The 26,035-nt window shown below is 42.4% G+C and overlaps 1 protein-coding gene across 1 annotated transcript in view; it reads left to right on the plus strand.

Moving 5' to 3' along the window:
* The window catches only part of SACM1L (SAC1 like phosphatidylinositide phosphatase), a 53,950-nt gene that overhangs the window by 17,426 nt on the left and 10,489 nt on the right, over nucleotides 1–26,035 (plus strand). The window contains exons 2-12 of the mRNA XM_045003278.1: nucleotides 1,112–1,209; nucleotides 4,059–4,133; nucleotides 5,320–5,447; nucleotides 7,831–7,980; nucleotides 12,822–12,881; nucleotides 14,948–14,981; nucleotides 22,492–22,593; nucleotides 24,108–24,193; nucleotides 24,393–24,479; nucleotides 25,009–25,077; nucleotides 25,170–25,249. Of these exons, the coding sequence (XP_044859213.1) occupies nucleotides 1,112–1,209; nucleotides 4,059–4,133; nucleotides 5,320–5,447; nucleotides 7,831–7,980; nucleotides 12,822–12,881; nucleotides 14,948–14,981; nucleotides 22,492–22,593; nucleotides 24,108–24,193; nucleotides 24,393–24,479; nucleotides 25,009–25,077; nucleotides 25,170–25,249 (969 nt within the window). The remainder of the gene's footprint in view (nucleotides 1–1,111; nucleotides 1,210–4,058; nucleotides 4,134–5,319; nucleotides 5,448–7,830; nucleotides 7,981–12,821; nucleotides 12,882–14,947; nucleotides 14,982–22,491; nucleotides 22,594–24,107; nucleotides 24,194–24,392; nucleotides 24,480–25,008; nucleotides 25,078–25,169; nucleotides 25,250–26,035) is intronic.

Genomic DNA, 26,035 nt, shown 5'->3' on the forward strand with positions numbered 1-26,035 from the left:
ATGATTAAACTTTCACCATCACATGAGGCACTTAAAATTTGACTAGACAAAGCTGTGTAGTAGAAGCAATCCTGCAAGAAGGGAATGAGGGAGAAAGGTTAATAAAAATAATTCCCCATATCTTTATCCAGTTAATTTAATGGATGAGGGATTCTCCTCTCCAGTGTACCACTGGCACTGGTGTACAGCTCTGATGTCCTCAGCTATCCAATTGGAATATGGCTTTGGACAGTCAGCCTCCATAGCCATGTTCTGTTTTAGGTATTGATTTGTTTAATTAGGTCTTCGTTTCTTTTAAATTACTAGTCTTTGCAGAATATAGGCATTTTTAAGGATTTACCCAAAGAAAAGTAAGTATGGAGCCAGAACAGGATGACAGGTGTTGGAATTGTTTGTTTGTATAATGCTTTGGATATTGTGGACATATGTCACCCGAAGCAGAGATCTCGCTAGCAGTCTGGAAAGTGCCAGTCTTAAAGTATGTCTGGTGCAATGTACTCTTGCTGGAATAGCCTTCTGCTGTTTTGGGTTATGATTATGACATAAATTAGTTTTTTTTAGTGGATTTTTACAGGCATCTTTCAGAAAGCGTTCTTAGCGGAAAATGATCTTTAATATGTCAGTCTTCCTCTCCCTCAATCTGAAATGTGCACTTATGTGGTACATTGTTACTGTATTAATAATTGTTCAATAAAATGGTAGTTTTGTTTGCCATAACTTGAACTCTGTCAGGTTCCTAAGATTTTGTACATAGCCCATGTGAACTAATGGATCACATTTTAATTTTCCTTTTTTAAATTAAAGCTTATTTAAGGAAACATTCAGCAAGAAACTTTCATATTTTTCACTTACAGTAGAGTTATTTCCCTGATGTTAAGCAAGCCAGGAATTTTTGTATTCAGCAATTAAAACTCTCAGGTTCATATTTCCAGTTAGTGCTCTACAAAATAAATGAGTGGTGTACAGCTGTTTTCCAGTCAACAAGTTGTTTAAAATTTGTTCAGCAGTTAGGAAAAAGCCATCACTGGCTGCCCAGCTGTTTATAACTAAATATGGAACTTGCATGGCAAGTCTGGTTTATTTGACTCATAGCTCTTAATTTCTTTTAAAGGCACATAACACCAGAGAAGTTTTACGTGGAAGCTTGTGATGATGGAGCAGATGATGTTCTTGCCATTGACAGAGTCTCCACAGAGGTCACTCTTACAGGTATGCTTCTCACCAGCACTAGGCCAGTCGATTTAAAAAGTACAGTGACAAAGTGCAACAAGCAATCTAAATACTACTTCAAAGCTTAATGTCATGGTTCTTTGGATAGCTTACTGAATAGCCACATTAATTATTGTGGTATCCTAAGTCTCTTTTCACCTCACTCATGATGTTGAGGTGTTGTGTTTTTTTGGTCTCCTTTGTGGACTGGATATTAATTTGGAATAGCAGAAATCCAAAGTGTGCCAAAGGATTTTGATTATTTTCAGTAAAAATTAACATTTTAAAGTATTCGTTGATATTTATTTGTGCAGCTCAACGTGTAATTTTTATTGGAAGATAATTTTAAGGTTCTTTGTAGTTATGTAGCTGTGGATTAAAAATTTGTGGTGAAAATATATGGTGCATAACTAAAGCTAAGATTTTGTCATTGTTATTTTTAGTAAAAGTCACGGACAGGTCACAGGCAATAAAAATTCAGAGCCCATGACCTGCCCATGACTTTACTTAAAATAGCAGGGGGCAGGGCTAAGTAGTGGGGAGGAATGGAGTCTCATGATAGGGAGGGACCGACAGGCCATGGCGGGTGGCACAGCCCTGGCTCCAGTGGCTGCAGCGCGGCACAGCACAACGCTCTGGAGCTGGCCATAGCTGCGGAATAGGGGTGCGTGGCCCTGGCTGCAGCCCAGGCCAAGCCCCGGCACCACAGCTGGGGTGAGGGAGGGCGCACGGCCCTGGGACACTGCGGGGCTGGGATGTGCGGCCCCCGGCAGAAGCCATGGGGCTGGCTGCAGGGTCCTCATTCCAGCCATCCAGCCCTAGTTGCAGGGCAGGGGCACAGAGTCCTGCCTCCAGCCCCAGCTTCAGCTGCTGACAGCTGAAGTGGAAGAAGTCACAGAGTTTCCGGTAAAGTCTTGAAATCCTTGACTGCTGTCACCTCCCGTGACTAAATCGTAGCCTGATGCATAAGAACTGATTTGGGGCTCCCACTCATCATTTTATTTTTTTATTTTTTGATAATTGTATGGCTGCATGAGTTTGAAATGTTGACTTGGTCATGCTAATTAGGACTGATGCCACAGTCTGGACTCAAGCACAGGAATGATGAATGTCGTGCAGATGTGCTCCTATAACTTCCAAGAGCTCAATTTATTCAGCTTAACAAGGAGAAGGTTAAGGAGTGACTTGAGTACAGTCCACAAGTATCTACTCAAGGAATAAATATTTAATAACGGGCTCATCAATGCAACAGAGAAATGTATAACACGATACTGTGGCTGGACGTTGAAGCTAGACAAACTCAGACCAGAAAGAAGGTGTAAATTTTTGACAGTGAGGACAATTAACCATTTGAACGATTTACCAAGTATGAATTGGTAACTTTTAAATCAATATTGGATGTTTTTGTAAAAGATCTGCTCTAGGAATTATTTTGGGGAAGTTCTATGCCTACGTTATACAGGAGGTCAGCCTAGATGATCACAGTGGTCCATTCTGGCTTTGGAATCTATGAACTTGGCCAAAATATACTTGGTGATTTTTTTTTTTTAAACTTTTTTCTTCAGCTTTTTCCTGAGGCTATTAAAAGGCTACAGTTTGAATTGTTTGATAGTTCTGTGCTATGGTCATAACTTAACATTTTATTTTTGCAAATTTGTGTGGTTTTACCAAACACACAAGTTGTTTCCCAGGTGAAGGCCTTATACTAAATTGCAGCTTGAAACAAACCATTTAATGCTGAGCTGTGAACTTCAGAAAATAGGATGTTAAAAGTGAACTCACATGCTGTCTTACTGAGAGGAGCTGCTACAATACTTAGATTCTAATATGAAGGGAATCTCCTTTCTCTCACTGAGAAAATTAAATTAAAACCTCTTTTCCAACTAAATTTGGACTGTAAATCTTACAGTATTTTTGTATAAGATTAGAGCTCTCATCCTCTTGAAATATTATAGTACTGGAATAGCCCTTACTCCTTCAGAGCTGTATGGATTACTCTTCCCAGGTTTCTGTTGTCTGCCATTTTTTCTTAATGCTGGTGATTCATTAACATATAAACTCTTCAAGCCAAGGTATTTTGTTGTCCCAGCAACTACTTTATAATTTCATTGGCATGTAACCCAATGAATAACCTAGTCCCATCTTTCTCCATTCTTCAAACTCTGTTGGGGCACTTAGTTGTGACTTAAATCTAGGATGATGTACAAGCCTGGTTTAAAACTTCGTGTTAATGGTCCTCACAATGACCCCTAAATCTATGGATGATAAAAGTATAATACTGAAGCACTTTTGCAAGCTGCATTTTTTTCCCTCTACCTATCATTCAGGACACTATATTCTTTCCCACACCTGTACAGCTCTTAGTAGTCTTTGCCTTGAAGAGCTGGCCTTACAACTTAAACACAATTCAGACTGCATGTCTGGCCCTGTTGCTCAGTGCGGAATTGGACTGAGATGCTGCAGGAGTGCTCAGAGGTGGGGAGGCCAGGTATTGTGGCTTATGGCTGGTCTTGGGACCTTAACACCTGGAGTTTGGTTCAAAACAGGAAACTCCTTGCTGCTGGCAGGACAGCGTGCTGCTGCTAAGCCACCCAGCTAGACTGTCCTGTAAATGAGCCCGAATTTCTTCAGTTAGAATGATTCTTGTTGATTAAACAAAATAGAAAACTTTCATTTCCTAATTTTAAATTCTTTCCCAGCAGGTTTTCAAACTAATCCATTGCTTCTCACAATTGTGACTCATTAACGACATGGTTGAAACTTCATGATCAAATCCAACTTAATAAAGTTACATGGGATATAATCATGAAACAGATGTAGTTTGACATCTTGTTTTTTTTGCTTTTCAGTTAAGAAAGATGTTCCCCCTTCAGCTGTTACAAGGCCTATATATGGTATTTTGGGAACAATCCGTCTGGTGGCAGGTAAGGAAAAGAAAATGCTATACTGGTGAAAGAATGTAGGCGAAAATATATTGCTAGAGAAATCCAAAAGCCTGGGAGAAAGCGTGTTTAATGTTTAATAAAGGAATCTGGAATTGCGGTGGTTTGGACAAAATCACTTTTTTCATCATTTCTTAAAAGTTGCTATAGTATGACACTTGTCATCTTTGTAAGCTAACTAAAGATGCTTAAAAATGAAAGGAAGGAAAGATGTCCTATGAATTGTAAGTGTCTAAATGTAGAAAAGGAGTTAATTGAGCACTCTGTTAACTTACTTTTTAAATCTATTGCTACAGAACCTACAAAAAGTTTAATTCTCTCCCTCTCTCTTCTCCCACCCCCTCTTACTTTCACCCTCGCCACTGGATTTGCTGTAACACTTATGTACTTTTTGGTGAGGCTTGATTTCAAGTCAATACTTTGGGAATGACCTGATGCGAGATCATTGTATTCAATTGTTTAATCAATGGCTGTGTTCAAACCTCTTTCCAAATGTAGAGGAAATATCAAGAGTTAACAAAAAGAAGAGGACAACTTGAACAAAACTTCCTAATATTTTGGAGGCTTTAGGGCAACTATCTTTTAGGATAAAATAGCATATCTGTGATCTTCTGTAAGACTTCTAAGTTGGATCTCATTTGTTGAATACTACCGCACACTGTAATTGTACGTATTGCTGATGGAGTCTGCATTCTCCAAACTATGGGCTCAGTCACTTATCTCCTTCTGTGTTCCCACCCTAAAAGATCTATGTGTGGAGAGGACTGTCTGTACTTGGATCTGGAGTGGGGGTCGGCCGCCCTTCCTGCACTCTCTCCCTCTTCAAGACCCTGAAGTGTGCTTGGCAGATTCAGATCTGCATGTGGGGATGGAGTGGTGGGTGTTTGGAAAGGTGTGCTCTATCCCTACCCAACTCCATGGGGAATCTGCAGGAAAGTTAATTCATTTGTGGGTTTTGGGCTGTCCAGACTGTCTTCTGTGGAGTGGAGCAACCTCCTTCCAATGGAGGGATTTAGAGGAAACTCTTGAGGAGGGGAACCTCCAGGAATTGTTCTCCCTCTTTCTCCTTCGTGCATTTTTTTCGTATATAGCCTTGTGCTTGCTGTCCTTGTCTTCTTGAATCACGTTATATCTAATAACTCTTGACTTCTACATTTTTATTTTACAGGCAGCTATCTCATTGTAATAACAAAAAAGAAAAAAGTAGGTGAATGTTTCAGTCATGCAGTCTGGAAAGCAACTGATTTTGACATCCTCTCCTACAAAAAGACCATGCTACACTTAACTGATATTCAGGTAGGAGTAGATTGGTAGAAGAAAAATAAATAAGCCACAACTGATGAGCAATTTTCTGATGGCTGATCATCTTTAGCATAATAAAAAAAACCCTCTTCAAATGTAGGTCTCCTGGGATTGAAGCATAGTTGGAAGACTGTTACAGCAGTTGCGCAATTTCTTTTAAAATGCTGATGGCATTGTAGTTCATCTGCATTATTCATAATGTTATAAGCATGTGCATGTTCTTGCTTATATCAATGTAAATTAGAGAAAATCTATGTATTCAAATTCCCAAACGAACTCCATTGTGCAACCTCTGTGTCACTGGCCTTCCTGACATCTATTTCGCTGCCCCCTCCCTCCAGTTTCTAAGATGGCGTTTCTTATTGTTTTGACCAAATCATCCTTCATTAGGTCCCATCTCTCACTGCATCAAGTTCAAACCCATGTCTGTTATGTCTCCCAACACTGCACCCCTTCTTTCTTCCCACAATGCCCATTAAGACCCTCTTTGTTCATTTCTTTCACAGCCAACTCTGTGTTTTCTTCCACACTGTCTCCATGTATGGCATGTCCTTCCTGAGCTGGTCCACAAAACCACTACCTTCTCCATGTCAAATCCTTTACTACTTCCATGAAACCTACAAGAAACTAGTTGACTAAGTCATGCAAATATTTCTCACTTAGCTCATCATTGAACTGATCATTTCTGTTTTCATGGAGGGAAGGGGTTGAGTGTTGGGAGGAATGAATGGGTGTAAGTTCATTGGAACTGAAACTGATTGCTGTGGAACAAAGACATGGGGGTTGAATGGTGGAATGGGAGGTGAATTTAGTATCTATTTAAAAATAAAATAAGGCAAACTTGCAACCAAGACATGAGCCTGACCCTGGGATCACCTTGCCAGAATGTTGTATCCTTTTCCCCCCCACTTCTCACTTGCCTTTTTTTTTGACTGTACACTCTTTGGGGCACAACAGTTTTTTCCCCTCTGTGTTTGGGGAGCACTTGGTATCAGTCTAATCTCCATTATTTACTCCTGGGGGAATTCTGGGCTTAAAAAGATTAAAAATTCTTCACACGGTATTTTAAAATCCTGCAAAATTCTGCATATTGTATTTGTCAAAATAACACAATTTAACACCAGTTTCAATTATTCTGGTAACTTTATTTAAAAATATGTGTCAACAGGTATATCTGTACCAACATACAAACACACAAGATTCAGGAATTTTTTTTTGACAGATTCCTTACTAGGCATATTAGTACAGAACTTTAAACAAATTACTCAAACTACAATATCGTAACGTATTTCTTGCATCCCTCAGAAGCAGTGCAAAGGCTTGGGGGACTCAGAGGTAACGGAGAAGAGGGAAGGAGTTTGGGAGTGAATCTGGAGGGTTGTTGGATGTGGGTGGGAGAAGTCTGGAACAGGTATTTTTTGGGGGGTGGGTGGGTCAGGGAGGGATTGTTAGGGAGTTGGGGAGTCTCCCCCATGCAGACCCTGGCTGACCCCCTAGCCTCTCCCATTCAGTGAGGCACATCTACCCCCCCCATCCCCAGGTGGCCCTGCAGCCCCTTACCCATTCAGGCGCTGGCTGAATGCTGTCACCCCACTAGCTTCTGAGCCCGTGCCCCAATCTGTCCTCCCACTAGCCCTTCTGAACCTCAGTCTGTGACCCCCTTCCGCCCACCCCCCAGCAGCCCCGTGTGCACCACTCTGTCCATCCCATGCCTCCTCACCGGGCCCAGCTGTGAGGAATGCAGTCTCTCCCCCTCCCTCTCCACACACTGGCTGCTCTCTCTTCTGGTGGGCAAAAGGTGCAATGCCTCTCCAGCAGAATCTTTACTCTGTGGAGATGGAAAAAATATCTGCAGGGGACATGAATCCTACCCATATGCAGTGCCACAGAATTCCCCCAGGAGTAATTATTGGTCAAACCCCCTGAAGTACAGCGTTCTCTCATTCTCTTCTGGTGGGCAAAAGGTGCAATGCCTCTCCAGCAGAATCTTTACTCTGTGGAGATGGAAAAAATATCTGCAGGGGACATGAATCCTACCCATATGCAGTGCCACAGAATTCCCCCAGGAGTAATTATTGGTCAAACCCCCTGAAGTACAGCGTTCTCTCATCTACTGTATATATTGAATCAGGGTGTACTGGAGGAGTTTAATGTTGTAAACTGTCTACTTTTATTCTCTCAAAATTGTGATCTCAAGGTATCCTTTTGTATTGGGGTTTTATGGTTTTTTTTTTGTTGTTTTTTTTTTTTGGTGGTGTACTCTTGCAAAACATAGTGGTAAGCAAAAAAATCAATGCCTTTTTAAAAAGGGGAACTTAAAAACCCGAGCAGTTTGGTGTTAGTAAATAAGAATGCTGCTTGTTCTTTCTGCCAACAGTTGCAGGACAATAAAGCCTTTTTAGCAATGCTTAGTCACGTCTTGAATGTGGATGGATTTTACTTCTCTACAACGTATGACCTTACGCACACTTTGCAAAGGTTAGCCAACACCAGTCCAGAATTCCAAGAAATGAGCCTACTAGAGAGGGTAAGGATTCCATTGATTTCTGTCTTGTATCCAGCTCCTTGTCAACTAGTTTTATGTGTGGTAATGGGTTTATTTTATAGATCAGGTAACTGATGGGATTACTTCACTAGTCTATTTAGATTCTAATTTCTGGCTGGACTGAACTCCTGAGGGGACAAGAGTCAGTTTCATCCCTTTTAATGTTTCTGTGACGTAGATTAGCTCTCAAACTTGCCATTTTGTTTTTGTAAACTAGATATCCCCTTAAAATTAATGTTAAACTTTTGCATTCCCAAAACAGAGCCCTAGCACTCCTGGCTCTGTAGTATTATATTTGTGTATATTACACTTCTTCTCAACAGTCTGTGGGTAAACCTGTTGCAAGGTAGTTTTAAAACAATCAATACTTTCAGAGCTGACTAGTATACTAGCCTATCTTTTGTTTCCTTCTGACATCCTACGTAGGTCTTTGTGTCTTGCTGCTTCTGACCTCCTTGCCACAACCCTTAATGTTCCATGCTCAGGTCATCTTATATTCCAAACTTCTGTTGGGGGCTGCTTGATGTTCCTGATTATTTTATAGAGGAAAATGAAATCTGTCAGGCAGCAGTGGTTTGGGAGTTGCAAGCTAGTAGATGAGTGCTTACCAAAAGTGAGGAAAAATGCTGGCCTTAAACGCCACAAATATACAGTGACTGCAACTCCTTTCTCTTTTCTGCCTGCCGCTGCTGGTAATCTTTTTGTGTTTCATTTGGATGTAAAAATACCATAATGCAGTTCCCAAGTAACTTCATAGTAAAGTTTAAATATCGTAGATCTTATAGCTACAGGTCTCTCCCCAGCTTGATTTTTAAACTTGCAAATGTTTTAAAAATACATTTTAATCCTCTTAAGGCACTTCATTGTGGAATAGTACTGTTTATAGGGCCTCCTCCAAAGCCCATTGAAATCAGTGGACGTTTTCCTAGAGACTTCACTGGGCTTTGGATCAGGTCCTTAAAATACAACTTCTCAACACTAGAATTCTGAGAACGACACATCTACGCAGTTCAATACTCCTGGTTTTTTGTGTATCTTCTCTCTTCCTTGCACCAACATCTTGGCACTTCCAGCTGTTCTTAATCTTATGTAAATCCTCATTTATCTAAGTTAAGAGTTTATGGTACTGTCAGTGAAATTAGATTTAATGCATAAACTGTAAAAAGGGTAGGAATGTATGTTTAATATGTATGTTCATAGTGTAATATCAGTTGCTTTTCACAAAGCCATTAGTGATCCCTTGATTCTGAAAATCATAGTAAAAATGGTTTTACCTCTCCACCTTCAAACTAAACTAGTGCAATGGTTTTGCGACTATTGCTTGTATTTTACACTATCAGCATGCTGCCAGTACATTGTCACACTCGCTGTGTAAAATCTTCAGCTTGATAGTATTGGCTGTGGTCGGGCTGCTTTTTGGAATGAGTAATTGACCACAAGAGGAAAGGGAAGCAACCGAAAATGTGTGTAGTGAGAGAATCAGTTATAGAAGTTACACTTCAAGTGTTTTAACATTGTCTCCATTTCCCTTCCCTCTTCAAACAGTAAGAATTGAAAAAATAGTTGTTTGCAGTTCTCCAGCCTGTGGAGAATAAACAGTGTCGTTAAAAAGCTTAATCCAATATGCCAGATATTGTGGCACTTTTGAACAGAACAAAACTCCACAAACCTAAAACGTAGGTGTACTGCTGACTCAAATAGCAAGAGTTAATTTTGTGTAAGTGTGACATCAGAAAATGTTACTTCTGAGGTGAATAACTCTTACATGATTTTGTACACGTTTCCATTTTGAATCTTCTCTTAACCGCTAGGATACTTGATTTATTTGGATTTTGTCTGTGGCAACTTGCATAGTAACTTTTTTTGACACTGTGGGAAGGAATTAGATAAAAAATGATGGGTTTCTAAGACTAGGATTAGAGACAGTGGGGGTTGCTTCATCAAAAAGTGGAAGAGACGTCACTTGAGCTTGCCTTTGGGAGAGAGACTGGGAAGGATACAGAACAGAGTGGTGGGTTTGTGGTCTTTGGCTCTGGGATTTTGCATTCTAAACCGGGCTATCTTAATATGTTGTTAGAAACAGTATTTAGTATGTTTTGTTTTCTTAAGACTGAAATTAAACAAACACAGCCACACTAAGGCCCCAGGGGATATATTTAGGAATGTAAACTTTCTCAGCTTCCACAAAGATTTAGAATTCATAATCTGCTAAACATGGTTTTGATTCAACAAGTGCTTTCTAAAATCCATGGAGACTTTTGGAGCTCATTTTCAACTGGGAGAAGAGGCTCTAAAGCCTCCTTTACACAAGGTATTACCTCCTGACTGTCAGGATACTTTCAGAACTGGGAATGAGAAGCGATTCTCACACCCTTTTTAAACCTTCATGTCCATTTCATTTTCTTATTAAAAAACTTCAGCAGACCATATTGCTTGTTAATGAACCCTAGAATTCTGTGTTTGGGTACTGTTCTGTGTTGTCAATTTTTATATGGTACTTTCTCATCCTCCCCCACAAATGCTCTAGCTGTAATGATTGTTTAGCCTTAAAATCAATCTACCAAGTTTCAGAAAAATGCCATTGTGTTTATCCTTTCAGCCATAGGAAAGGACATATCAGCACATTAGTCGTTTAAAAAAATCTTCTGTTCCAATTTAAAATGACCTAACATATTTCAGTATCCCTTTTTGAGTCAGTAAGCACTCTATATTAATATAAATATAACATTTTTAAAACGTATGTAAGATGCCAGTTGTGTTGCAGGTGTTGAAATAGTTACAATCTGCTTGTAGCCCTGTAGCCATGCCGTCCTGGACTGTGAACCTATCAGATCTCTCAAGTAGGCTCAAGCCTGATCTGCACTTGAATGCAGCCAAACCTAGGGTACTATAGGAAGTAGCGTTGGTGACTCAATGAGTGGCACTATAACCTCTAAGCATCAGTCTTTTATTCACTTGTTCTGATGCTGGCATTCAAATAAGATTTAAAACCAATGTTCTTGTCATTTATGGTCAAGGATCAAATTGCTCAAAGATGGGCACGTGCAATTATCCAAGCATAACTGAGATAAAATATAAATGTGCATGCAAAATCAGGTAGCTCCATGCTTGTTGCCAGTTACCCATTTAAGTCACCAGACAGCTGCTCAGATGTCCGAATTTGCCTGTGTAATTGTGGTACTTACTCATCTTTTAAAATCTGACCTTCAATATTTCGTAACATTTTTAACACGCGCAGGTGTTGTCCTGATATCTTGTTCAAATGCTAATTTAGCTAAAAACATGCTTTGTTAGAAATCCCCCTGCATTTCTTCTGTCCTAACTTGCTGAATGCAGCTTTTGTTTGCTATTAAATGGCTACCATATTTCAATGAAGAAATATTTCATCTTGAAATAGAAGCCAGTAAAGTGCTGTGATCTCCTTTGGGATAAGATTCTCTCTGCACGTTCTCACTTTTCTCTCTGAGAGTTTCCATTTGTTCCAAAATTCATTGGGTTGTACTGATGTCTTGCAGTTTGAAGTTCTCAAAAGCACTTTGGGTTGATTTTTGTCACAATGTACTGCCTTTGTTCTGCAGAACAAAAGGATAGTAACTAAGAGCTTGTCTACACTTACATTTTTATAGCGCTCTAACTTGCTGGCTCAGGGGGGTGAAAAATCACCCGCCTGAGCGCAGCAAGTTTGAATGCTTTAAAGCGGTAGTGTGGACAGGCTCTGAGTGCTGGGAGCCATTCTCCTCATAGAGTTGGATTACCAGGAGCTCTGGCAGAGTTCTCTACCAGTGCTCACGCGTGATCACACTAATGCTTCAAAGTGCTGCTAGGGGAGCACTCCTGCGGCAGCGCTTTGAAGTTTCTAGTGTAGACGTAGCCTAAATGATTTCTTGTAGAGAATGTGGAATGGAGACTGAAAATGCTGCTGCTTGTAGATTAAAGGATATAATGGAAGGCATGGTCCAGTGACCCTTGTTTTTCTGGCAGGAGTGGTAAGGCGAAAGTGGTCAAGAGTGTTAATAAAGGGGGCACTGGATGGGTCCTAGTCTGTATCTTTTGGTCACCAGTTAAAATCCAGGTCAGTAGTGATGGAAATGACCACCTTTAACAGCTTTTTGGCATTTATTAAATGATTTGATGGTCTGATCAGCTTCTCTTGGCTATGTTGCCGTGATAGCTTTGTTTGCAGTCTGAGCCAAGCACTGATTCAGCATTGAGACTAAACTAACATTTTATCCATATGGATGTTACTCTCCTTTCACCCCTCCCCCCACTCATGTCAGAGTCAAAGCGCACTGACTAGGCAGTGTGAAACTTATCCCCTTGTCATTCAGGCCTTTCTCTTGGCTTTAAAATTGGAATGACTGTCTACTATATCTATAGGATGGAAAACAAGACCTAGTCTGTCCATAACAGACTCAGTCTGTTGCTGTCCTAAGCAAACTTGAAAACCTAAGCCTTTCAGCTGCAGAACCAACCACTGCTCAATTGGCCTGATTATTTTTTTCAGAGGCGCTGAGCGGCCACAGGTCTCAGTGGAAACTAAGGATACTCACTACCTCTAAAAATTGGACCAGGAACATCTTGTCTGCTTCCGGTAGGGTCTCCAGCTATGCGTCTGCAACAGCCTGTTCAGCCAAAAGAGTGCAAACTACATTTTGTGAAAGCCAGGTGTACCACCCTTACCATGTATCTAGTCACCCAAACAAATGCTACTACAGGATAGTGCCGAGTTCCTGCCCTACCATAGAACTAAGTTGAGCTTCAGAACCCCCCTCTCCCCAACAAAAAAACCCAACAACCCTATTTGCTTATTTTTCTCACTACAGGCAGATCCACGGTTTGTGTGGAATGGGCATCTTCTTAGAGAATTTGCTGCTCAGCCAGAGGTAATGTGTGCTGGAAGTTTCCTTTAATAATCTATATCAAATGTAGCACAGATATAATCTTCTGGAGAAAGTGTTTTAGTCTTGCATATGTCTTTATTTCAGATACCCGGAACACTGGTAGATAAAATATTGGTTACTTGTCTGCTAGTTGTAGCAAAATTACCTGTCTGTGTGCAAGTTATTGACATTACATTTATCTGTCTTAAACTAAACACTTCATTTCAATTTCACTCAAAAGTCCTCTGATATTATCCAGTGAAATAATGACTTATTGAAAATGTCTGTTAGGAAAAAAAACAGACTTTGATATGCTTTATGCTAAGAAAAATAACACCAAGAAGAGGTGGGCAATATGTGTCTAGTAATTGGAATCTGCAAAATATTGAGCTCCGCTGTGCCTTATCTAAAGCGGATATTGTTCCCCAAGGATACTGCCTCTGTCCCTTGGTACAGCTACAAGTTTGAGTCTGGGTTGCCTTTCCTCAAAATTTCCACACGTGGTCGAAAGAACACTTTCAAGGTTTTTAGGCTAAATCAGCATTACTTTTCAAACAAATTCTTCAAGAGACATGCAAGGTAAATCCTAATATAAACTAAGCTGTACAAGTGCACAGTGAAGGGTCGTACACAACTATGTATTTATATTGGGAATTTATTGTCACATGAAGTATCGAGCTAAAAACAAACTTAAGCTGGTCAAGAAAGATGTCACTTGAGTTTCTGACATCCCTCTCCCGCAAATTGGACTATACTTTGTGGACTGCATAAGGAAAGTCCACACAAAGTAGGAAATTCCTCAGAATTGTCCAGTCAGAAATGTGTTCTTATGATTTTTCCTTCCTCTTCTCCTCCACCCCAACTCTCCACTCCCCCCACCCCCCGGAATACTAGCACAGAGACTCTGCTTCCAAAACCCATAGATGTCCCCAACAGTCACATGGCAGCCTGTACATCCAAGAAGGCAGGAACATTTTCATAAAGAACCAGGGCATTTACGTTCCTTACATATAAGGGTGTTTTACTACTGTATTCTCTGTGCTGGCTGCTGCACCCACCCCCTTTGAATACTAGCTGTAACCTCTCTCCACTGATGTAACCTCATAATGAAAAGGAAAGGGAAGACTTTATTGTAGCAGCTAGCAGAGAGAATGTGGTAGCAGACAACTTCAGGAGATACTGAAATCTATGGAATGGGATCATGATTTGGGGAGAAGGGGTTCCATGGTGTCTGGAACAGAGAGAACGCAGCAGAGCCATTGTTCAATACCTTCTTTCCTGGTGACTTAATGCCTGATCTGCCATCCCTTTTCTAGGCTTTACACCATGTAGAGAAGCATAGCATTGTATTTGCAAACCACCTTTAACTTGTTTGAATTAAATGCTAGTTAGTGTAAAGGGCAGTATATTGCCATATTTACTCTTGTGTTTAGCAAGTTGTATCCAGATAACATTGCACCCTTGGATTTCTCAAGTCTAGTCTTAAATTATTCACATGGGCTAGACAATGTTTCTTAGCTAAGACTTGTATTGGTAGCTCCGAACTCAGCTAACACATTTGTTCATGTCATACATGACAGGCTTTAGAAAATACATCTAGGTATTAATTTACATTTAGCTTGTTTGTGGCAAAAATATTAAGCAGATCTCTGTTTAGAACTGGGAGTACAAATACCCACTTATATTTCAAGGCAGCTTGCTGTTACCAAGGTCTTTCACTGACTCACTGTGAGATAAGCATGGTTACAGAATTTCTTCTGCTTTACAGAGTGATGACTGGTAAGAAATATCACACTTTGTTGCTTTATTAGTGAGCAAAAAATCTTTGTGGTTGTGCAGAGAAATGACTTGTCTAGAAAACATGAAACTTTTTCTTATTCATTGGCAATAAATGGTCCCTCTTTCCAAACTGAATTGCCTTTACAATGTGTGCCTTCTACTAGAGTTTCATACACTTGTCATCTATCTATTTCTTGGGTTAATACTTCGAGATATCTGTTTTGTTAGACAACTTTTATATAAAATAGATTTTTTTTAAATGTGTTCTACAATTTCTTTTGTATTTTCAGATCCATAGGTTTGCTCTTCCAGTGATGCATGGATGTATCCTTTTTTTGTGTTTTGTAATCTAAATTTGCTCTAGGTGTGTCAATGTTTTGTTTTGTTTTTTACCTTAGAAGTTTCATCAGATTATCTAAGAGAATATTTGACTTTCTAAGGCAGAAAATGTTGCTGGTGCAAGAGTTAACTGTAGTTGGGAACTCTACCACATAAATCTTCAAATACACCACATTTTGCGAGGAAACTATCTTGTCCTAATTGCAAACATAGCATGTAATGATCGTAGGCAATTTATATTTTGGACCTTTACTCTGAATGCAAAGAGTAAATATTTTGCTTTTCATATTAAACACAATTTTATATAAACCACTCTTATAAGCATGATTTGAACAATCACCTTTCTAGTGTTGGCTGTTCTCTTGGGAGACAAAGCTCAGTTTAATAAACATTTTCACATCAATATTGATGTGACTATAGCCTGCTAGACAGGTACTTTCACCTACAATATTATTAAATGTTTAGATGGTTAGACTGTGATCTGTTGAATGACACCTATTAAGTGAATTTTTTTTCTTACAAGCACATAGATATATATATAAGGAGACATCAGATACAATTTAAACAGGCATTGGCAAGGCTAATAGACTTTAAAATAAGAGAGCAGTGTTGGCTCATAGACTTTTAAGTCCAGAAGAGACCATCATGATCACCTAGTCTGACCTCCTGCATATCACAGGCTGCAGAACTTCCCTCCTGTAATAGGCCATAACCTCTGGCTGAATTACTGAAGTCCTTAAGTTGCAGAGAATCCATCATTTCCTCTAGTTCAAACCAGCAAGTGAACCATGCCCCACACTACCAAGGAAGGCGAAAAATCTCCAAGGTCTCTGCCAGTCTGACCTGGGGGACAATTCCTTCCTGACCCCAAATTTGGTGAGCATTTACACCCTGAGCTTGTGAGGGAGACTCACCAGCCAGACATCTGAGAAAGAGTTCTCTGTAATAACTCAGAGCCCTCCCCATCCCATGTCACAGGAGTAGGCGTGCACATTCTGCCATCTTTCTGCTCATCCTCTCAGAAATTGAAAGAAAGTTACAAGAATCCTTCTCTTAACAAACAGTGCTTTTGATATCAATACTCTACCTTACTTATAAGAATGATGCATGTAGCAGAGTATACACATGCATTCCCGTAATCCTAAACTAACTTGATACCTTGCATTGGCTGTAAACTAGTTTGCCTAACAAAAGCTGGGATTTTCAATTATATTACCGCTTTTGAGTTAGAAAAGGTGAAAAGCCCCAATCGGGGGACAACTGGGCTTTGTTTTGTTGGGGTAGATGGGTTTATGACAGGGTGCACAAGGCCCAGAGATCCCCCTGCTGGAGGCCTCAGAGTCCTGCCACACCCATCCCAGAAAAAGAGCCATCTAGAAGTCCTACAAGCAGCCTAGAGTGGCCGCAGCAGAAGCAGGGCCCCGGAGGGCCATAAAGAAAGGAGCTGCAAAGCCAGAGACAGTCAGTTCCTTGCTGGAGCCAGAGGAGTACAGTTGGTGCTCCTGGCTGCCCAAAGGGAACTGCAGCACCAGGGACAGCTCAGTTCTGGCAGGGACCATGGCAGTGAGGAAATGCTGGTTGCCGGGCCTGAACTTAAATGAGCCCTGAAGTAAGGGTGATGCTTCAGCGAAGACTGGGGATGCGGGGAAGTGACCCAAGGAACTGAAAGCAGTGTAATTAAAGGGACACAGTGACATGTGACTGTTATTCTTAGGGTCCCTGTGCTGGGACCCAGAGTAGTGGGCAGGCCTGGGTCTCTCCCCACCACCCCCGCATAGGTCACTGAGGAATTGGCCTACAATCGAACAGTAATAGACCCCAGAAAAATGAACTACTTAGTGGTCTGGCTGGACAGCTGGGACCAGAGTAGGCCAATAGGGTGAAACCCTGGGGGTAAGTCCCGATAACAGGGCTGGGACTATTTAAAGACTGTAGACACAGCCAACCAGAAGGGGTGTTTGAGAGATTGGTGCACGCTGTTACAGGGTCCTCTCTGTTAATTTTGACTTTTGCTAATTTTGATAGTGACCTTTTCTTGTTAAAGCAAATATGATTACATAAATATGCTCTGCTCAGCAGTCTAGAATTCAACCACTCTGTCTCAGCGTGGAACCAGATCCTGATTTGAGGAGACACAATGATATAAACTTCTTGGCTCAGGTTGGTCTCCAATCTGTGCTGTTCTAGCTTTCTACCTAGGCTCTCTTCTCCTTCCTACCCCCCAGTAAGCCTGCATGAAATAGGGAAGTACATCTTTCCCTGTGCTCACTTGGAAGGTGGCCCACAGCAGGTTTCCATGTGGGTTATTACATAAGATAAGAGAGCACTGCCAACACCCAAGGATGGGCTCTCTGACTGTAGCCCTGTAGTTAATCAGCCATAGGGAGTCTTAGAGAGATTAACAAAAGACAAAGTGTTATAAACTAAAAACAATTGAGAACATGATTTACTTAGTATTAGAAAACTCCACGTTCCAGTAATCTCCTTTATATTTTAGGATCTAGTGATTCCTTCCATGGATAAGAAGGAATTTTTTCCAGCCCTCTGTGCACTGAAAAATTGCATTGTGGGTAGTAGCCTGCTAGTAGCAAGTACTAAGTTGGTTATACAAGTGATCATATCACTGATTTGGCAAATCCTGTTTTTCTTCTTTGAGTGCTGGTCCTTCTGTGTATTCCACTGTGTATGCATGCACTATAGGCACTCAGAGAATTCTTGAAAGCAGTGTCCATTGGTCTGCCATGTACCCTTACAAGATAGAGCTTTATTCCAGGCTCTCATTTAGGAAGGTTAGTTGGTTGCCAGGACTGCTCTTCTATCAGCAGTAGATGCAGCAGATTCATCTTCAAGTTCAATATCAAGTGCCATTGTGATGCTCTGTGAATCATGGCTTTGCACTTTGGGGCTTCCCAGGGAGGTCCAGAACACCTGCCCTTTGATGAAACTCGTCTGTCTTTTGATTAAAAAGATAAGTCCTTAAACATTCTAAAGCTGTATATATTCCCACTCCCGAAGAATATATACATCTGCCCTGAAGAGAAAATTCCACAGGCAATCATACGAGCCTAGACTGATGGCTCAACAATTTTACTATCAGTTGTCTTATGAGCCACCCCGAAAGAGGCAAAAGGTTCAGATGTCCCATTTCCCTGCACCTTCTGCAGCAGCAACATCATCCCAACCACACCCCTGTCTAAATGATATTTTTGATGGAACTTTGAAGCTGCAGACCAGTGAGTGATGCCACCATCTGCCGAGTTCCACACATCCTTTGGGGATCACCTACCATTCATTTTCCAAAAGTGGAGTGCAATAACAATGGACAAGTGGGTATTAAACATCATCCATTCTGGCTAGGCAATCAAATTTACCTCCCTGCCCTCTCCAAAACCTCATTGCTGCCTCTTTTCAGGGGTCATTTTCACAGAGATTGTCAAACAAGAAGTAGAGTCCTGCCTACAGCGAGGAGTGGTAGAGCTGGTGTCTCTTCAACACCAAGGAAAAGGTTTTTATTCAATATACTTCCTAGTACCCAAAAAGAAGGGTGGCTGGAGACCCATCCTCGATCTCTGCCATCTCAACTGGTTTATTTGCAAACTGAAATTTCACATGGTCATACTGGCATCTACAATCCCATCCTGAAAATGGGATTTACAGCTGTCAATATCAAGGATGCATGCTTCCATGTGGATATTCATCCTGCTCACAGATCCAGCCAAAGCCAATCAGAAAATTTCCAACTGTTTATCGTCATAGTGGAAAGAGTCTCAGGTCAGGCTGTATCCTCGCAGATGATCTCTAAATGGATCTTGAACAGTATCTTACTCTGATCGGTTGTCTCATCTTCCTCCCACTCATGGGAGGGGAAGGGCACACTAGAAGAGCACAAGCAATAGCATCCTCACACCCTCCTCTTGAGTACGGCTTGTCAATAATCCACAGTGGAATACACATAAGGACCAGCACTCGAAGAAGAAAAGTTACTTACCTTATAGTGATGAGGTTCTTCAAGATATATGGTCTCTGTCTATATTCAACTACCCACCCTCCTTCCCCTTTGCTTGGGATCAGTCTTGGATTTGTGGTAGAGAAGGAACTGGAGAGGTGGTCAGTAAGCTCCATCCTTCAGCTCTTCAGTCAGAGGCATGAGGAGAGCAAGAGCACATGTGCAGACCAACAGACACTGCTTTCAAGAATTCTCCCACTCTAGGTACATGGAGTATGTGTATGCAAGGGTCCACACATCTTGAAGAACCTGCAGTTACTATAAGGTAAGTAACTCTCATTTTTATAAAACTCCTCTGGTATCGATCTTCATCTCTCTTGAATCAGGGTAAGAGTGGAGAGATGGGGAATATGTCTAATTACCCAAAAAGTCTATCCCTCCATTCTTAAATTCACCATAGGAGATCGATTGAGCCTACGATCTTAGGTTTATGGCAGTGTTGATAAACAGCCAAGTTTAGAGCTACTGTTTTTATTTCCTGCTGAATAAAAGCCAAGCCCTGATATATTTGAGGTGATCTCTGGATCTACAAGGATTTTAAGAGTTTGTGTGTATGGTTTTATGTCTAATTTTAGACCTTTTTAGATCTCTCTCTAGGAACTCTTTATTGAGGGCATTTTGGGTGGCAGAGGATCTGTTTGTATACTCTCTAAACCAAACTTGAACTAGTTGTTGGGATTTTTTTTACAAAGAGTGCTGGCACAACTGTAAATGAAATCTGCAGTATTGGCCTAATGTGCAGTTACCCAACAAAGTGGATTTTCTACACAGGATTTTTGTGGGGAAAAACACTTGGTGAGATGAAATTTGTGAGGTGAAATGTGTATATGTAAGTAATGAGCTGTAGTTTTAAGAATTAAAATTTTGTTATGCTTGAATAAAAACCCAGAAATTGATTTAATTTTTTTATTGGAATAAAACTTGCCTTGCAGACCTTAGCAAATAGTAAGATGGTTAACATATTGGCTGTTCAAAAGAACAGAGCAGAGGGACAGGACAGCATGCCTATAAAAGCTAAACAAAGCCTGTTAGTCTTGTCCTTTAAAGTTGTAGTTCTACCTTGCTGGCAATAGAGGGTAGTATGAATCTGTGTTCTGCATCCTGCTGCAGTACTTGAGGAGTGCTGCTTTCCGATATAGTTTTATCTAACAGTAGTATTATCTAACATCAACTGAAAGTAGTTATGACCTTGACAGAACTGGATTCCTAAGTTAAATTGCCAGTTCTTAGCAACTATCTCCTAACAGTAAGGACTATAATCTGATACCAAAGTGTCTGTATAAGCAGCTCCCCTTTAAGATTTCAGTAGGGACTGTGTACATCTAAGGACAAATTTGGCCTATTGACAATGTAATGTCCTGCCGTGGTGCTCCAGGAGCATATTGTCAAGATGCACATATTCTGAGAGTGCATGATCAGGTTTGAAGGCTTCTTTTCTAATTCTGGTTGCAGAAGGTGGAAAAAACTACTTTTAGAAAAATAACGCATTTCAGAAGGTGCTTGGTCTGCAGTCTGAATTTTTTTTGCAGAGTTCAAGCCTTTGTTTTTTTTGGGCCAGGGCCTGAGATCATAAATATGATGCTGATAATATTGACCTAATTCTTTCAAATGTGATGGTTATTTGTATTCATGGGCCTTTAATAGATTTTACAGTTGAACCCTGTTATGTCGCCGGCCTAGGGGTTTGCCAAAAATAGTCCAGATAACCGATGATCGAGATAAACCCCTATCCACCCCCCCACCCCTGAACTCCCCTGCCCTCTCTCCAACACCCCCTCCCTGCCCCCTTACCGCGGTGCCTGCATGTGGCTGGATCCGGCGAAGCGGGACGGGGAAGCGTGCCAGGCGGCTGTGGACGGGGACCCGGAGCCGGGCAGCCAAAGAAGCGGGACCCGGTAAGCGGGCCGGGCGGCAGGCGAAGCGGGACCGGGTAAGCGGGGCCGGGCGGCAGGCGAAGCGGGGACCGGGTAAGCGGGGCCGGGCGGGCGGCAGGCGAAGCGGGGACCGGGTAAGCGGGGCGGGCGGCAGGCGAAGCGGGGACCGGGTAAGCGGGGCCGGGCGGCAGGCGAAGCGGGGACCGGGTAAGCGGGGCCGGGCGGCAGGCGAAGCGGGGACCGGGTAAGCGGGGCCGGGCGGCAGGCGAAGCGGGGACCGGGTAAGCGGGGACGGGCTGGGACCGGGTGGGCGGGGACGGGCAGGGACGGGGGGTGCGGGGCCGGGCGGGCGGGGAAGCAGAGCCGGGCGGACGGACGGGCGGGCGGCGAAGCGGGGGCGGGCGGCGAAGCGGGGACCGGCGAAGCGGGGGCGGGCGGCGAAGCGGGGGTGCGGGCAGCGAAGCGGGGACCGGCGAAGCGGGGGCGGGCGGGCGGCAGGCGAAGCGGGGACCAGGTATGCGGGGACGGGCAGGGACCGGGTATGCGGGGCCGGGCGGGGACGGGCAGGGACCGGGTATGCGGGGCCGGGCGGCGCAGCGGGGCCGGGCGGACGGCGGGCGGGCGGCGATGCGGGGCCGGGGGGACGGGCGGGCGGTGAAGCGGGGACCGGCGATGCGGAGCCGGGCGGCAGGCGAAGCGGGGACCAGGTATGCGGGGACGGGCAGGGACCGGGTATGCGGGGCCGGGCGGGCGGCGAAGCGGAGCCGGGCGGACGGGCGGGCAGCGAAGCGGGGACCGGCGAAGCGGAGCCGGGCGGACGGGCGGGCGGCGAAGCGGGGACCGGCGAAGCGGAGCCGGGCGGACGGGCGGGCGGCAGGCGAAGTGGGGACCAGGTATGCGGGGACGGGCGGGGACGGGCAGGGACCGGGTTTGCGGGGCCGGGCGGCTGGGGACACGGTGGGTCGGGGACGCGGGGAGCCGGGCGGCTGGGGACGCGGGGAGCGGGCGGCTGGGGAACCGCGCGGCTGGAGAGCCGGGGAGCGGGCGGCTGGGGACACGGTGGGTCGGGGACGCGGGGAGCCGGGCTCGAGATATTAGGGTTCGGGGAATCGACATAAGGGATGAGAAACCCATAAGACAAAGAGGGAGTTTGGCGGTTCCAATTGTAAAACGTCGACTTAATAGGATTGGCAAGTTAACCGAGGTCGAGATAAATGGGTTCAACTGTAAATGTTTTATCATTAGATGTGTCAACATTTTTAATTTAATTTAATTGAAGAACCTTTGAGACCAGTCTCAAATCTCTTCAAATCCCGTTTTCTCCTATTTATAATCGCTTCATATTTTTTTTTGGTTAGTTAGCATCCCTTAAAACTTCCTCTGTCATGCACATACTGATTTTAGTATTAGGCTGCTGACTCTGAAGTTAAATATAATAAATAACTTGACATAGGCATAACAGTATATTTATACACAGACCTACACATCAATGAATGTTTGCAAAATTCTTTGTATTTATTTAATCATTTGGCCCTATGTCTGTGCCTGTTCCCTTTTATTTAAAAATAGTATAGTAAATATTGCAAAATTGTGTGTTCCTTAACATGTTTACCAGTTATAGCTGTGCACTCTTGTTCCATAAATGGAAAGTACTTTGACTGGCTGCTTATCTCTAGAAGAAGCTGTTTCAGAGCTGGTGTACGTTATTATGTGAGAGGTAGGATGACAAATAATGCAGCCACTGTTGGAACGGTCAACATATCTGTAACGCGTTAATTTCTTATTTTCAAACGTCATAAGTATTTAACCACTTACATTACTGTTTTGTTCCATTCTGTCACAACCTGATGTGACTTTTGTGCCAAATATTTTACTTCAGTGTAATAACTGGACAGAAAAACAACCTTGAGCACAAAACTGCAGTTTCATATGCAGATGCATCTATTAAACTGCAAACCTGATTTATTGCTCCTTGAGGCATTTGATTTATGTTTAGTCCAAAAATTTAAAATGATGATCGTTTTAAATGAAACACTTGACAATACTGATTATCCTATAAATAAGCTGTGGTATTTACTTCAGTAAAATACCTTACATAAAATTTTCAAACTAATAAAGAACTTCACAAGAAAACATTCTCATGTGCAGGGAAAGAAAATTTAAGCTGGGTTCCACACCCCAAAAAAAAAAAGCCTAACTACAATTTCCAGGTGTTTGTTTGGCATAGGATCCTTGGCTGTCTGTTATGTAGCAGTCTGCTTTTTCTTGATTTCAGCCAAAGGCTAAAAGGGAAGCAGACTGAAGTACCTTCTCCTTACCAGTCTCTGCATGTTAAGGTTGAGGTGCATTGAGGAAGTGCGGACAAACTTGCTGCTCCCTGTGCCATAATTTTTCCATTGGAAAGATAGATTTCAGTGTCTGCACTTTGGCATCTTTGTTCAGTATTAAAATAACTTAAGTATTTTTTTAAGTTAGACTATTAAAACATGCTGGCAGTATAATAAAGGCCCTGCACTGACTGAATGATAGCAATATCTAGGTCTGCTCTTCTGAAAAATCCACATCCCTGAGCGATTTAGCTATGCCAATCTAACCTGCAACATAGATGCAGCTAAGTTAATGGAAGAATGCTTCCATCAACCTTCTGACTGTCACTCTGGGAGGTGGTATTCCTACACAGACAGAAAATCTCCTTCCATTGCTATATGCTGCTTCTACACTATATGGTTGTGCAAGCATAGCTACGGTGTTGTAGATATGCCATTATCAGGGGCGGCTCTAGGCATTTTGCCGCTCCAAGCACGGCAGGCAGACTGCCTTCGGCGGCTTGCCTGCGGAGGGTCTGCTGGCCTGCAGGAGGTCCGCTGAAGCCGCAGGACCAGCGGACCCTCTGCAGGCAAGCTGCCGAAGGCAGCCTACCTGCCGCCCTTGTGACGACCGGCAGAGCGCCCCCAGTGGCTTGCTGCCCCAAGCACGCGCTTGGCGTGCTGGTGCCTGGAGCCGCCCCTGGCCATTATAGTCCCCATAGTGTAGACATACCCCAAGTCTCTGCTTCATTAGCTGACCGTATCTCAGATGGTGGCTTTGATCTACAGAGGCCACAGATTTCACTTATCTTCTGGCTATTCTGTATAGTTTCATCTTACTAACTGAAAAATGAGACCCCAATTCAAATCTAAAGCAATGGTGTTTGTGGCCGGTGTGAACTGGATTCTGTTTTTTCTAACTCAGGTATTGATTCAGAAGGACATGCAGCTAATTTTGTTGAAACAGAACAAATTGTACATTACCATGGGAGCAAAGCTTCGTTTGTCCAGGTAAATTCAGTGACTTATCAGAATGGATTGCGTGACTAGCTTAAGTTCAGCTGGCAAATCTTCTTTTCTTGTCTGCCCAAAACCTGATTTTACATTTAACAAGAAAAAATAAGTTAAAATATAGATGTCAGGAAGGTGTAACAAACAAGAACATGAAATTGCATTTGTCATTTAAGTTTCTGTTTCCTTTGTTTTCCAGACCCGTGGATCAATTCCTTTTTTCTGGTCACAGAGACCAAACCTCAAGTATAAACCAAAGCCACAGATCAGCAAAGTAGTAAATCATGTATGTGTGTGAGTAAAATGGAATTCAGTGTTTGCATGGCTATAATGTGGTAATAAACTTAACATTGCTGCTCCTTCTCATTAACATACAGTATGCCGTTTTAAATCTGTTTTTAAAATAAAAGTCAAACATTACCTTTAAAGTTGAAGTAGCAAGAGGCTTGGGCCAGTGTACTAGCCTTTTTATCCATGGAGTCTTTGGCTCAAAGCTTGAATGAGGTCATAAGTATAAATGAGTGCAGTAGTCTCTTCCTGGTTCTCATTGTGTATAGTGATTAAAAACCACTGCACTATTTGCCACAACTAGTAGTTTATACAAGAGAAGCCCAAGACTGTTGCAGATGAGAGCTGAGGTGCATTGGCAGAGCAGAGTGCAGATATTTGCCTCATTTGAGCACCCCATTCTCATCCAGAAAATGACTTGTGCTGTTACATTAAGGGATTCTTGTAATGTAGCAATTTTACTAAATTACAGACCTGTACGTCTCTGAAGACCCATGATGTCACTTTTTTTTCCTTTTGTTTTCTAGATGGATGGTTTCCAAAGACATTTTGACTCTCAGATAATTAGCTATGGAAAACAAATGATTGTTAATTTGGTATGCCTTTAATTATTCTGCTTAGTTAAATTGTTTGCCTCTCCTTTTCAAAGAAATGTGAATGATTGGTATTACAATTTCATTTTTCACAGGTTAACCAGAAGGGCTCAGAGAAGCCTCTTGAACAAACATTTGCAAAAATGGTAAACAGCTTGGGAAATGGAATGGTCAGGTACATGTGAACTGAAATTATGATACATGTGTATATTGTACATCTCTGGCTCCTTTAACAAACTTAAATGAAAAGTGTCATCAAATTGGCCATGGGGGCCCTTATAAGACAAATTAACTTGCATGAGAATTGCATTTTTTTTAAATACACATTGTTACTGCATTGCAGGAAAAGGACATGGTCCCTGCCAGAACAGTTTGCAATCCAACTGGAAATGATGGGCATGGGGTGCATGTAAAGGGAATTGAGACAGGACAGCAGCATAAAAAGAAGGGAGGATGAGGGTTACAGTAATAAGAGCACATAGTTTTGGCTAGTGGTGGGTCTTGAAAGTTCTGCTTGTTTCTTTGAAGGGCAGATGAGTGTTTATTGACTTCATGGAAGAAATGTGCTTCCAGGATGAAAGAGGTGAGGCATTGCAGACCAAGGGGTTCCAGGTGTGAAGTCACCTGGAAAAAAGACACCAAGACGAGGTCATTAGGCGTGCAGCCTAAATGGAGTGTATGGGCCACAGGAGTGTGGAAAGCAAATAAATTATTATTAAATGTTCATGTTTGCAGAAGTCGCAAGTGCATGTACAGTTTAACAGTGGTGATTCATCATTTTCAAAATAGTAATCTTCACTTATTGACTTGCTTTCTTTAACCCTGTTCTTGAATATGGAGAGAATATGGATTTTCCACAAATCTTAAAATTTTTATTTTTTTCATCCCAGAGATTCTCCTGCAAGGGACTTAGACATTTGTTGGTGTCAGGAGTCCCTAACACGTTTAGGGGCCAAATCCT

The sequence above is a fragment of the Mauremys mutica genome, chromosome 2, assembly GCF_020497125.1.
Source record: "Mauremys mutica isolate MM-2020 ecotype Southern chromosome 2, ASM2049712v1, whole genome shotgun sequence".
Classification (NCBI taxonomy): domain Eukaryota; kingdom Metazoa; phylum Chordata; order Testudines; family Geoemydidae; genus Mauremys; species Mauremys mutica.